We start from the raw sequence: 13219 nt of genomic DNA on the forward strand, positions 1-13219 counted from the left end.
GTGGGTATGTCTTAGGTCTACAAGAAATTCTAAATTACTCTTAAACACACTTCTATCCAAGTACAGTCAAGTGTGATAGTGTTACAAACAAAATTTGAGGACAGATGTGTTCTGTATGTAAAGCATGTAGTGTAAGCATACCTTCTACATACTGCTATTACAAAATAATTGTGTAGGTACCCCTTCCTTCCTAAAGGGAGTTACTGGTATTTCATGGGGTCCAAGATAGTGATGTGAAGGGAACAGTCAAAAACCTAGTTTGGAAAATTACTGACCCAGTCACCTTAATATTATAGAGATGATCTCTGGAAGCGTCTGACCTGCCTCTCTTCTCCCCCCCCCAAAAAAACCAAACAACCAACCACCAACCCTGGTACTTGAGTTGTGAAGAACAGATCTCTAAGTTGATGTTTAGATCCAGAATTACCGATCAGAAACATTCCTACGGCATGCTATTTTCCAGTTTTGCATACTTTTAATTTTGAAATAAGACACTGAGTTCACCTCTTCTGGATTTTTTTTCCAGAGGCTAGGAAATGAACAAACCACTTCTCTATAAGAACAGTTATTTATGGTTAGTTCCTGTTCATGTTGACCACCCGCATACATTGACTGAAGCCAAGATTTGAAAAACAGCTTGCCTAAAGTGAGGCACCTAACTTTGTGAGGTACAGTTACATGGCCTGAGGACCCAGCAGCTAGCTACAGACTGCTCAGCACTTTTGCAAATCAGGCCCATTATTTAGCCAACTAAAGTATTTAAACCCTAACTTTAGGCACCAGTGCTTGAAAATCTTGCCTGTAACATTTTATTTCTGTATGATACACAAATCCCTTCCCCAATACCACTTAGTAATCAGCCTTTATTTGCCCCTGAAGCATTTTTAGACTACCACACAAGAACACTATCAGGTTAAAATTATTTAGTCAACAATCTGTGTTACAAATATCTACTGTAAAAAATTTTGAAAGCCTTGCTTTCACCAGTATTCTTGTCTTGTTTACTTTATTTCATTTGTCTTGAAACAGATTATTCAGTTTCACTTTAATTTCCTCACCTACAATGAATGTTATATAGAAGTATTGTTCTCACTGAAGATTATGTTTTAATGGGGGGGGGGGGGGGAGGAACAAGTAGTTTTTATAAGGTTACTGGAAATATTTTTATTGGTCTTTCTGTGTAAAATCAATTTTTTCAAAACTCTTATGTTTAGGTTATGGGTGCCAGCGCTGATCAGTGACACTGAAATTTCCGTGTACTACGGGACTACCGACATAGCATTAAGAGCATTTCCACAAGCTATAAATCTAGAAAGCCAAAATACTTGTAATTGGGCTTTAATACTTCACTCCAATATTAGTTTTAAAAAATCTAATAGACACAAATCTGACTTGAAGAAGACATTAAAGTTTTAACACATTTGTAGTTAACTTTTAAGTGAACTCCGACTGCTGATGTCTTAACACTTGCACAGCCAAAACAGAAAAGCTACAAGCAAAAAAAAAAACAAAAACAAAAACACGTTCTAGGAAAAGAATCATTTTCTATTAGATCTTTGTGGAGGAAAAAAAGTAATAATGCTGCTTCAAGCACATTCAGGGACAATAAACTTTAATCATGGGAGGGTGAGGGGGCAGACAAACAAAATGCATACACCAGTTCCTGCCGGTGACAGCAGGAGAGAGATGCACAGCTGAAAAACAAGCTGTTACAACAGACAGGTACAGCTGGAATTAACAGCAGCACAGCAGACTTAAAGAGTCCAGTCTTATTTTTGCTATAGATATGCTGGTAAAGCAATGTAATCTAGGTTCCACAAGTGTAGATATAATTCCACTATCCACAGACAAATTCTAAGGCAGTTTTGTGTAATACCATTAGTTCAGGGGTGGCCAACCTGAGTCCGAGAAGGAGCCAGAATTTACCAATGTACATTGCCAAAGATCCACAATAATACATTAGCAGTTCTCCCCCCAACCCCACAGCACCTCCCGCTCCCTCCCCACACCTCCTGATCAGCTGTTTCATGGCATGCAGGAGGCTCTGGGGGGAAGGCACTGCCGGCTCAGGGGAGGGGGCGGGAAAGTTGGCGCCTGTAGCTCCAGCCCCGGAGTCTGTGCCTATACAAGGAGCCGCATATTAACTTCTGAAGAGCTGCATGTGGATCCGGAGACACAGGTTCGCCACCCCTGCCTTAGCTGAAGTTGACTTGCAGATTCTTGTAATCTTTCTTTTTTTCCAATTATTCAAGTATCTTAAATTTAAAGTCCTGTTAAAGGCTTTTAAATATTTTTGTGATTAAGAAATTCAGCTACATTTATTAATAAATTATAAAAGGCATTATAAAATCTGGGAGCAAAAAAGGGGACAAACATCAACTGTGGGTGGTGGCAACTGGAGGAAGAAGGAGCAAATTTTGAGACAAAACTGGAGTCAATGGACAAAAAATACTGCTTGAACAAAGTGAACCTTGGGCTACCATGTAATTAATTTTTATTGGGTCTCTTCCCAAGGAGCTCATGACAGAATGGTTAAATTTTCAATTACTGCCTCAGAAACTAGAGATGTATTCCCCCCATGTCATTTACCACCCAAAAGAGAGACAGGGTGGCCAGGGTTTTTTTGTTTGTTTTATTGGGGGGGGGAGGGGAGGCGAAGAGAAACTTTTTGAGTAGTATTAGTTTTTAATCTTACTCATAATTGTTTGTATTTCCCTAATACACAAAACTAGAAAAACCTTAATCCTGTAAAAAAAAGTACTGTACCATTACCCCACATAATGTTTCATCACATCTTGCAGAAGTGCACAAAAAAGTTTTGATTTCTTTTAAGCATTCATTACACATGCTGAATACAAATTCAGCAAAGTTACAACAGTGAGGTTTCCTCCAGCAGTATTCACCTACAAAAAATACAGGATTATTTTAAAGTTCAAGAGTGTGGATATAAATGAGATGGAAATAGAAAGTACATAAGCAACTATCACTTTTTTGGCTATGACGACTAAGAGGCAAATGTGGAAAACGGAGAAAAAAGTTGAACTGGTCTTCAAACAAGGTCTAGAGACGTTCAAGCAGGAAAAAAATAATGAAAAACAGTATTGGTGGAGTGGACTACTGAATCAGAAGTAAAAGTGGATTAAAGGATAAATCAGATAGGGCATAAGTCTGAAGGCTCTAAATTTCAAGGCGGAATACTGTAAATCTGAAGAAAAAACAGAACAAGATAAATTGAACAGTATGACAGACAAAAGGAAAAGTCTGTTTTCTATCAGCACATATTTAAGGTAACTTTATGCTATTTTATAAAATGCATTAGTAACAAATGTTGATCAGATAAGTTACAGCAGGACAGAAAGTATGCTGACAAAGTATGTAGTGGTTTAAACACCATTTTAATTAACAGCAAGTTGAAAATATCCATATAATTTAATAAAGTATTTGAACATGGAAAATTATATGTTATAACTATAATACATGAAATATAAATACATTTCATTCTTACTGGTTCACTGCATCTCTAAAAAAGTGTGTTTTTAGGATGAAGTATATCAGTTAACAGAACTGGAGGATTCAGCAAATTTTAAACCCCCCATCAATTATTCTGTAGTATTCTTTCCAAGGAAAGATCTAGGTTGCAGTTTTTGAACTATTCACCACAACATATGTTCAGTGCTGAAAGCCAAATTAATTTCAGAGAGTAGGAGGTTTCTAGAAAATAAACCCAAAGAATTCAAGTCTTTGGTCATATGAAACCAGACACAGGACCACTGTGTGTCAAGAGATACAGGCTCTCGAAGTCATCCAGCAAGTGAAGTCTCTTAAGAACCTTCACATGCCACTTCTCATTTTAGCAGAGAAACTACAGAACAAGCCCTGATTTTGGCAGGGTCACTGAGGAGTACAGGAAGGGACCTCTCTCAAAAGTTTGGTGAGAGACTACCCCATGTGCATTTTGTGTAAGTCCCTACTAGTCTCTTGTACGAGGTTTAGTTAATGCCAGACTAAATAATGCTTCATTCAAGTCATGCGTTCTGGAGAACAGAGCAGCAGTAAGTGGATCTTGTTACAAAAGGAATGTTGGGTCACAGCAGTGTAACAGTCACATTTCTAAAACCAAGAAGTCCAATGGGCCTACAAGATACATATTTTGCTATATCAAAAGACTAAACTAAAGCAGTTTTAATCAACATAGCTGTGAATAATTTGAATAGCTTTGGGACCAAGATCTATAGTGGCCCAAGCACATGTACTCTATACAGACCTGAAAGAATTCCAGAAAACCCTTACTAGACTGGCCTACACAGGTTTCAGACCAGATTTTTAAAACTGTTTTCAAACACTTCTTTGGCTAGAAAAAAATTATTCCAGGTCCCAAGTGGTATAAAACAGTGCTTGAAAAATTCACTTGTTAACTTGCTTCATGTGACAGAACTAGACTATCTACTTCTGCAGAACTTAACCTTCCATTTTAAGGAAGAGTTTCTAGCCCTTATACTTTAAAAAAAAAAAAAAAAAAAAAGATAATGGTCCAAACGTGAAAAGTGTGAAGTAGTGCAGTATCAACTTACTGATCCTGAAACTCCCAGCTTTCCCAAGCATCAGAAGCATGAAATTAAAGACTCATCAGTTTCACTGTTAATATTAAGAATCCTGTGAGTGGCACAAACTATCAAGAATCATGGCAATTTCATGTAGCTACTGCTTGCAGAAGCAATGAGACGCAGCAGAGAAGAGATACACTGGAGTTATGAACTGGTTTAAAAAGCCCCAGAAGAGAGGAACTTGCAGACACCTCTTTTCCCCCAAACTTTAAGACATCTATTACATGATTACGAAAGATCAGAGTCCCAAACAGGATCCAGGGGTAACAACCTTGTACAAATACCAGCAGCTGTTGGAAGGGCTCCTCACCCATCCATTATCCCTGAAACTCTCCAGTGTAGTACCTCCTAACATCTTTTACATATACCTGTGGGCTATTAGGTTTAGTTCTCCAGCTAGCAGACATGTAGTAAAGTATAAATACCAATCAATCAATCAATCCCCATGCTGGTAACCTCTGGTTTAAAGAGCTACTAAAACAAGTGTTTCCAGAAAGAAAAAAATATCCTTCATATAATATGAAAGATGAGAGCTTGGGGGCATCATAACTTATTCCAGTTGAATGAATATAGGAATGTATGCACAGTGAAATGCACCTTAAACCGAACTGCTGACATGTGCAACTTGGACACACAAAAGGTTAGTCACAATTTCATTTGTAATCCAGGGCACATAATATCCCAGACTGAAAAAATCCCATCAACAATACACTAGAGAAATGACATTTCAATCTAACCACCGAGAGCAGGCAGGTGGGTAGAACCAATGAGTCTGTTAAATTTAAAAATCTGACCACGAGAATATGCAAATTTAACCTTTCATATTGAACAGGAAATCAAAGGTCATTCACTTATTTAATGTGAAATTGTTTTGGACATTGTATGTGCCAACCACCACAAATTAAATACATGATGTTAAAAGCACAGACGTACGTTTAACACTAACGTTTTACACCCAGCAACTCAGATTGTCTGCAGACTTACCTGTACAGTACTGAAAAGCTGAAAGTTTTTCAAAGCATTCTGGAAAAGGAAGATCTTTAATCCAGCTGTGAACTCACAACACAGCATTCTCTTCACTAATTTATTGGCATGAAAATAAATACCACTGAGAAACAGATGGGCCATGTGAATGTTATTTTTATATGATCCAAGAACTAGTGGAGTTCTGTGCATGGCACGGCTGAGGACTAGAGCCATATGAGGGATCTGCAGCACAAATTTTGAGCAGCTGCAAGCTTCGTACCTGTTCGAAGGCGAGGGGGCTTCAAATTGAGGCACCGTACTATCCTCACTGACCGGGGAATACAAGCCACTCATTTCCTGAAACAGAGAGCCAAGTTACAACAAAACGAAAGAGACATGCATGCTATGGACATCTTTCAAATACATAGTTTTGGTTTTGTATAAATTAATTTTTGTAGTAGGTAAGCACAGGCATATAATTTTGCTTAATTCATACATAGGAATCTTTGCTCTTTCCCCAGTAATGGATTCCTATTTCCTGCTACCATTCCAGTTGGTCTTCTCAGGGCCTGCTGCCAGTGCATCTTGCTCAAGGATCAGGGAGGCTTTCATCTTACATATTAGAGATCAATGGTTCTATCTGAGAGATATGCTGCCGCCTCCACCTCAGAAGCAGGAATCTGACCATTTCCCCCCAAAAAATTCATATTACATTGATTGCAGAACAAGTGAGCTGCACACTACTAAGACAGATACAAACTTAGTCCTAAAACAGCTTTTGAAGCTGCAAAGGAATGTGGAATTTGGGTCAAGGCAAGAATACATGGGGGGCTGAACAAAACCAGAAAAGATTAAGTTACTCATTAGGCTTCAGCAGCATCACCTGCCACTGATGGGGAAAATGCACAATCTAGTAGTCTGGTTAGATTCCCAGTTGCTATTGAAACATTAGGTAGAAGCTATGGCCTGGTCACCTCCCCGCAAGACACCTTTTAAAAATCTACATATAGCCAAGATGTTGCACCTGTTTCTTTCAGAGGTGGACAGATCTTGCAACTATCATGCATGATTGTCACCTCCAGATCAGATCACTGCAATGTACTCTACATGGGGCTACATCTTAAAATTGGTCTAGAAACTGAAGCTGGTGCAGAATGCTGCAGCTCATTAGTTATAGGGTACATGATCTGAGAGCACACAACCAACACTTTTGGAGCGACACAGGTGACCAATTCTTTACTGGATAGAATATAAGGTGTTTGTTTTAATGTATAAAGCCCTAAATGACCTGAGATCCCTTTATCTGAAAGACCATTTCTCTTCCCATGTTATACAGCCACAGCTCTACAGCCAATCAGTGGAAGCCCCACTCATAACAGAGAGAAGTAAGTGGCAGGATGTTTTCCAAGAAGGTGTCTCTACTTGGGAACGTGCTCTCCCCTTCATCTGAAACAGACCTACTTTATCAGCTTCAGGAACACTGCAATGCACATTTGTTTTTCCTAAGTGGAGAAAGACTGGGTGAACTCTTGGATTAGACTGAATATTTTTCATAGACTGAAATATGTTTCTATCTGCTGGGTTGATTTGAGTCAGTTATTGGGTGAAGGAAAGTTCCTGGAATTGTTTGTTTTATTTGTATTTTATAATAGAGCAAAGTGCCTAGAGTAAGTGAAACTCTTTTACAGAACATGTATACAGTAAGCATAAATAAAGAAATCTAGATATGGGGGCCTGTGGGTACTGGTTGGAGGGCCGTTAACCTGAAAAGGGATGACAGATGCAGGAGCTCAGCTGGTGCCCGAGTAGCTTTTTGGGCAGCACCACTTCATGAAGCTGCAGAATTAGCTCCACAGCCTCTTAAAGCACCAATTCTCCACTCCCAGAGTTGAGCACTGGACAGGACAGAGAAGAAGTAGTTCAGGGAGTGGTCTAGAGAATGAGTGGGGATAGAGCAAGGTGCAAGGTTTAGAAATACTTGGGAAACAAACCTGTACCAGACTAGAGTGCCCTATGAGGATCCAAGAACACCATATAGAAATGAGAAAAATGAATTGTAGTTCACCTTCTATATAGCAGGGTTTTCTACTTCTGCTTTTCCCAATGCACCCCACTGGAGGACCGCTCCCCTCCCTGCCCCACACACACATTGATCTAACTTGGGATGTTACAAGGCTCTTAGATGACTCAGTCTGCTATAGTAAAACACCACAATTGACCATCTAGTATTTATCATCAATACAATGACTTCTAATGCCAAGTTATTATGCTGAAGTTCTTAAAAAGTAAAAAGGAAACTGGGAAAAAATAAAGTTGAGTAGTAGGTTTGAATGGATCCTTTTCACCAAGCTGCAGCCTGTATGCATTCAGTAAATTAATACATTAAAGAAAGAGCGTCATCTGTTCATTTTCCCATTATTGAAGCAATGGCCACAAATTTCATGCAGCATCATACAGAGAAGCAAACAGTTTGATGGAAATGAAACACTGCCAGAGTTGCAACGAATGTCTAGGCTCCTCACCTCCACTCGTTTAATATCCTCTTCCAGAACACTCAGCTCTTTCTGGATCTGCTCCAGTTGCTGTAGATGAAAGAAAAGAAATCTAAACCAACTTGTACTGGCACCACCATAGACATCAAGTAATGGACTTAATTTATGGTGCCTAACCTAAATTAGCAAATACAATATTTCATATAGCCACTATGCACAGAAGTGTACACATTACCTAGATGAGCAAACAAACTACACTAAATGAAGCTTACAGTTGTGAATTAAAAACAGTACAAGCAAGTTTATATTCTTCAAAAGTAGTCACAAAAGGCTCCAGATTATTAAAATGTACTTCTCTAAACACCTTCCTTACAAGGATCTAACAAATAATTCTTTACAAATAATCGTGGCTTGAAACCTCCTGAGAGCCACAGGGATCACATTACCTTCAATAAAACGCAGACCTCTAACAAAAAAAAAAAATCTCTTCTTCAAAATCCTTTATAAAGAGAATAATTAGTACTTACTTTTCATAAAAACATGCCAAGGGTAACCATATCCAGTTGAAATTACATTCTGCCTATTCAAAAAGTGCCATTACATTGCCAGAGTAGGGATCTGTCCAGGGCACCAATGTTACATCTCCATGACACTTTTAAGGAGTGGCTTTGGACATACATCTCATTGAAAGATGGAAACTTAATATTTTAGTGCCCCCTAAAACCATGCAGGTCTTCAATAGCTATTCAGAGGAAAGAGCACCATCTACTCAATCACTAACAACTTCACATAGCTCCTATGCATCCTGTGATAAAGTAGTTTGAGAAATGCAATCCAGACACAACAGAAGGTAGTATATTTGTAAGTTGGCTTTGCTAATAGGCTCTACTATGACTACACATACTGCTAACAGACAAAAGAAAAGCTTCACTGTAGATCTGGCTCCCCAAGACACATCGGACTAGAGAGGACATTACAACAGGCAGCCTGGCTGTCTCAGCAGTATTTCCGCATCGGCTTAATTCGCTAAGTTAAATGCCATTGATGACCAGCTTTGGGGTTGTGTTTTAAAAATTGTTACTATCTGGGCAGTTCCACTAAAGAGTGCCAAGATTTCTGGAGATGAAGTACAATGCATCTTTTTAAACAGAAATGTAGAAGCCTCTCAAGTCACCCAAACTCAAAGGCATCTGTATGGTTCATCATAAATTCCAATGCTGATCAGCAAACTGCTCCCAGAAACAGCAGCTTAAGTACTTGAGCTTGGTTCTTAAAGCAATAAAATACTTTGCAGAAAACGAAAACAGATTTCTCTAAAGTACCTGCCACTGAACATAGAGTCCAGTATGTCGACTCTGCTATAGGTAACTCACTAGCACAATCACATTAAGAATTATTTAACATTTTATGGTCCTTGAGGAGAAAAGCCTTTTTAGAGAGGGAAAGGAAAAACAGGTACGGATTTTTAGAAGATTTCTCTTTCCCCAGAGCTAGGTGACACTCTGTTAGTGCACTGATCTCACCCCTCTGAAGTTCTGAGCTCATTTATTTTGCTCACAAATGGAGTTAGTTCAGGGATTTAAAACTAGACTGCTGCAGATGATTTACAAAACCAGCACATGCAGCATTGTATAAGTGGCAGCATAAACTTGAGAAAGCCATACCTAGAATACTAATAGGTACTGTTGGCCTGGTTAGAGGTAATATTAGCAAAGCTGTCTGTAGGGGAAACTTACACAGCATGTGTCCTAGTTATGCTCAGCTCTAGCAGTCAGTGTCATTAATCTCTCAAAAAGAAAAGGAGTACTTGTGGCACCTTAAAGACTAACCAATTTATTTGAGCATAAGCTGTCGTGAGCTACAGCTCACTTCATCGGATGCATACTGTGGAAAGTACAAAGCATGAAAAAATGGGTGTTTTCTCACCCATTTGGGTGTCACACCTGCACATCCACCAATGTGATATATGCCATCATGTGCCAGCAATGCCCCTCTGCCATGTACATTGGTCAAACTGGACAGTCTCTATGTAAAAGAATAAATGGACACAAATCAGATGTCAAGAATTATACCATTCATAAACCAGTCGGAGAACACTTCAATCTCTCTGGTCACGCGATTACAGACATGAAAGTTGCGATATTACAACAAAAAAAACTTCAAAACCAGACTCCAGCGAGAGACTGTTGAATTGGAATTCATTTGCAAATTGGATACAATTAACTTAGGCTTGAATAGAGACTGGGAGTGGCTAAGTCATTATGCAAGGTAACCTATTTCCCCTTGTTTTTTCCTACACCCCCCCACGTTCTTGTTAAACCCTGGATTTGTGCTGGAAATGGCCCAACTTGATTATCATACACATTGTAAGGAGAGTGATCATTTTAGATAAGCTATTAGCAGCAGGAGAGTGGGGTGGGGGGAGAGAAAACCTTTTGTAGTGGTAAACACCCATTTTTTCATGCTTTCTGTGTATAAAAAGATCTTCTATACTTTCCACAGTATGCATCCGATAAAGTGAGCTGTAGCTCATGAAAGCTTATGTTCAAATAAATTGGTTAGTCTCTAAGGTGCCACAAGTACTCCTTTTCTTTTTGCGAATAAAGACTAACACGACTGTTACTCTGAAATTAATCTTTCACTTTCATAAACTCCATAAAAAACACATTAAAACATTTCAAAAATGTAGCATGGAGATAAATATCAGGAAATCTGCTCTAAAATTATTATTATTCTATAACATTGTCAAGGTTCCTTCCCCACTCTGAACTCCAGGGTACAGATGTGGGGACTGCATGAAAGACCCCCTAAGCTTATTCTTACCAGTTTAGGTTAAAAACTTCCCCAAGGTACAAACTTTGCCCTGTCCTTGAACCCTATGCTGTCACCACCAAGCGTCTTACACAAAGACCAGGGAAAGAGCCCACTTGGAGACGTCTTCCCCCAAAATATCCCCCCCAAGCCCTACACCCCCTTTCCTGGGGAAGGCTGGATAAGAATCCTCACCAACTGATACAGGTAAACACAGACCCAAACCCTTGGATCTTAAGAACAGTGAAAAATCAATCAGGTTCTTAAAAGAAGAATTTTAATTAAAGAAAAGGTAAAAGGATCACCTCTGTAAAATCAGGATGGTAAATACCTTACAGGGTAATCAGATTCAAAACATAAAGAATCCCTCTAGGCAAAACCTTAAGTTACAAAAAGACAAAAGCAGGAATATACATTCCCTCCAGCACAGCTTATTTTACCAGCCATTAAACAAAAGAAAATCTAACGCATTTCTAGCTAGATTACTTACTAACAGGGATTGAGTCTGCATTCCTGATCTGTTCCCAGCAAAAGCATCACACAGACAGATAGAACCCTTTGTTTCCCCCCCCTCCAGATTTGAAAGTATCTTGTCCTCTCATTGGTCATTTTGGTCAGGTGCCAGCGAGGTTACCTAAGCTCCTTAACCCTTTACAGGTGAAAGGGTTTTGCCTCTGGCCAGGAGGGACTGTATAGCGCTGTATACAGAAAGGTGGTTACCCTTCCCTTTATGTTTATGACATACATATTGGCTTGCAGCGAGAGATTAGAAAATGGCAAAGAAACAAGTGGCAGGTGTTTCAGTCATCTGAAAAAAAAAAAATGGGCTCCGTTATATGTACCTAACAACAGAGACTTGTTAGTTTCCAACTTCTATTAACTGTTGCATAAACCTAGAAATGGGAGATCTGGGACTTCTTTTACGATCTGTAGAAGGACAAATCTTTTAAAGAAAGCATCGGCTTATCAGACAGTTGTTTTTACATTCACTACTAAGGACTTGTCTACACTGGCACTTTACAGCGTTGCAAGTTTCAGCGCTGTAAAGTGCCAGTGTAGACAGTGCACCAGCGCTGGGAGCCGCGCTCCCAGAGCCTATAGCTTTCCCCTTGGGGAGGTGGGTTGTTTTTATTTTTCTTTTTTTTAAGAGTGCTTGGAGAGCCATGGCAGCACTTCAACATTGCTAGTTAAACCTGCCCTAAGTAAGGATTGGTCTCATCCTACTCCCTGGAGAGTTCATATTGCTAAACACAAACCATAATATTTAACACAATTGACAGTCTTTGGAATAGCAGTGGGCATTTCAGGTGAGGACAGGCATATTGGGAGAGCTTTGTAAGAGCCCAGAGCCTATATGAGGAGGGGTGTGGTGAGTCAAGACTGAGGTGTACTACAGTCAGGTGGTGCTGCTATAATGTTTAAGCGGCAGATAATAGTATTAGTCTCATTTTGGTGAGTTACTAAGTCTATGCACAAACATTTTAAAAGAAACAAGTCTACATCAAATTCAGCCAGCTAAGCTAAGTAGATGAACATTCAAACACATAAATTTAGACGACATCTTGTGCCATGACATGTCTAAAGAACTGTTTTCATCATGAATATTTTATGTGGTTTAGCTTTAGTCTAACAAAAATCCTTAAGTCAGTTTGTTTTCATTTTGATTACACCCTTCAATAGATAACTGAATTATGCTTTTCATCCATTGTAGGAGGTTTTAGAGCCAGGCAGTTCTTATCCGATCTCTTTTTCTCTGAATAGATAGCCTCATTATTCATAGTAAAGTAACTCCTCACTTGAAGTCCCAGTTAATGTTACCTTGCTGATTAGAGAACATGCTTGTTTAAAGTTTCGCAATGCTCCCTTATAACTTTGTTTGGCAGCTGCCTGTTTAGTCCACTGCTTGCAGAAAGAGCAGTTTGTTGTGGCTAGCTGGTGGGGGCTTGGAACCAGGGTGGACTTGCAGCCCCCCTGTAGATCTGGTTCCTGCGGCCACCCAGTAATTGCCAGCAGTTCAGCTGTCCCTCCCCCCTGCCATGTGCTGCTCCTGCCCTTTGCCTTGGAGCTGCTCCCAGGAGCCTCCTGCTTGCTGTGTGTGTGTGTGTGTCTGTGTGAGAGAGCGCGCGCGCAGGGGGCTAATGTCAGGGTGTCCCCCTCCCCCCTGCTCCTACCCCCTGGTTACCCCATCTCTATAGAGCAGGGGGAGGACACTACAGGGTTCAGGACAGAGGGGGCTTGTTGGCAGCAGCTGCTGTCTCAACTTACTGATCTACATAAAAAGGCAATGTACTTAAAGTGGGGTCAGCATACTTAAAGGGGCAATGCACATCTCTCTCTCTCACACAC

General features: G+C 39.8%; 1 protein-coding gene across 4 annotated transcripts in view; it reads right to left on the reverse strand.

Annotated features, from left to right (window-relative positions):
• The window catches only part of COP1 (COP1 E3 ubiquitin ligase), a 225155-nt gene that overhangs the window by 170965 nt on the left and 40971 nt on the right, over window positions 1-13219 (reverse strand). For all 4 annotated transcript variants that reach the window (XM_048860296.2, XM_075131476.1, XM_048860294.2 and 1 more), the window contains exons 7-8: window positions 8093-8152; window positions 5851-5927 (exon numbers count right to left, since the gene is read on the reverse strand). In XM_048860296.2, coding sequence (XP_048716253.2) covers window positions 5851-5927; window positions 8093-8152 — 137 coding nt within the window. The remainder of the gene's footprint in view (window positions 1-5850; window positions 5928-8092; window positions 8153-13219) is intronic.

Source organism: Caretta caretta, chromosome 8, assembly GCF_965140235.1.
Source record: "Caretta caretta isolate rCarCar2 chromosome 8, rCarCar1.hap1, whole genome shotgun sequence".
NCBI classification, from domain to species: domain Eukaryota; kingdom Metazoa; phylum Chordata; order Testudines; family Cheloniidae; genus Caretta; species Caretta caretta.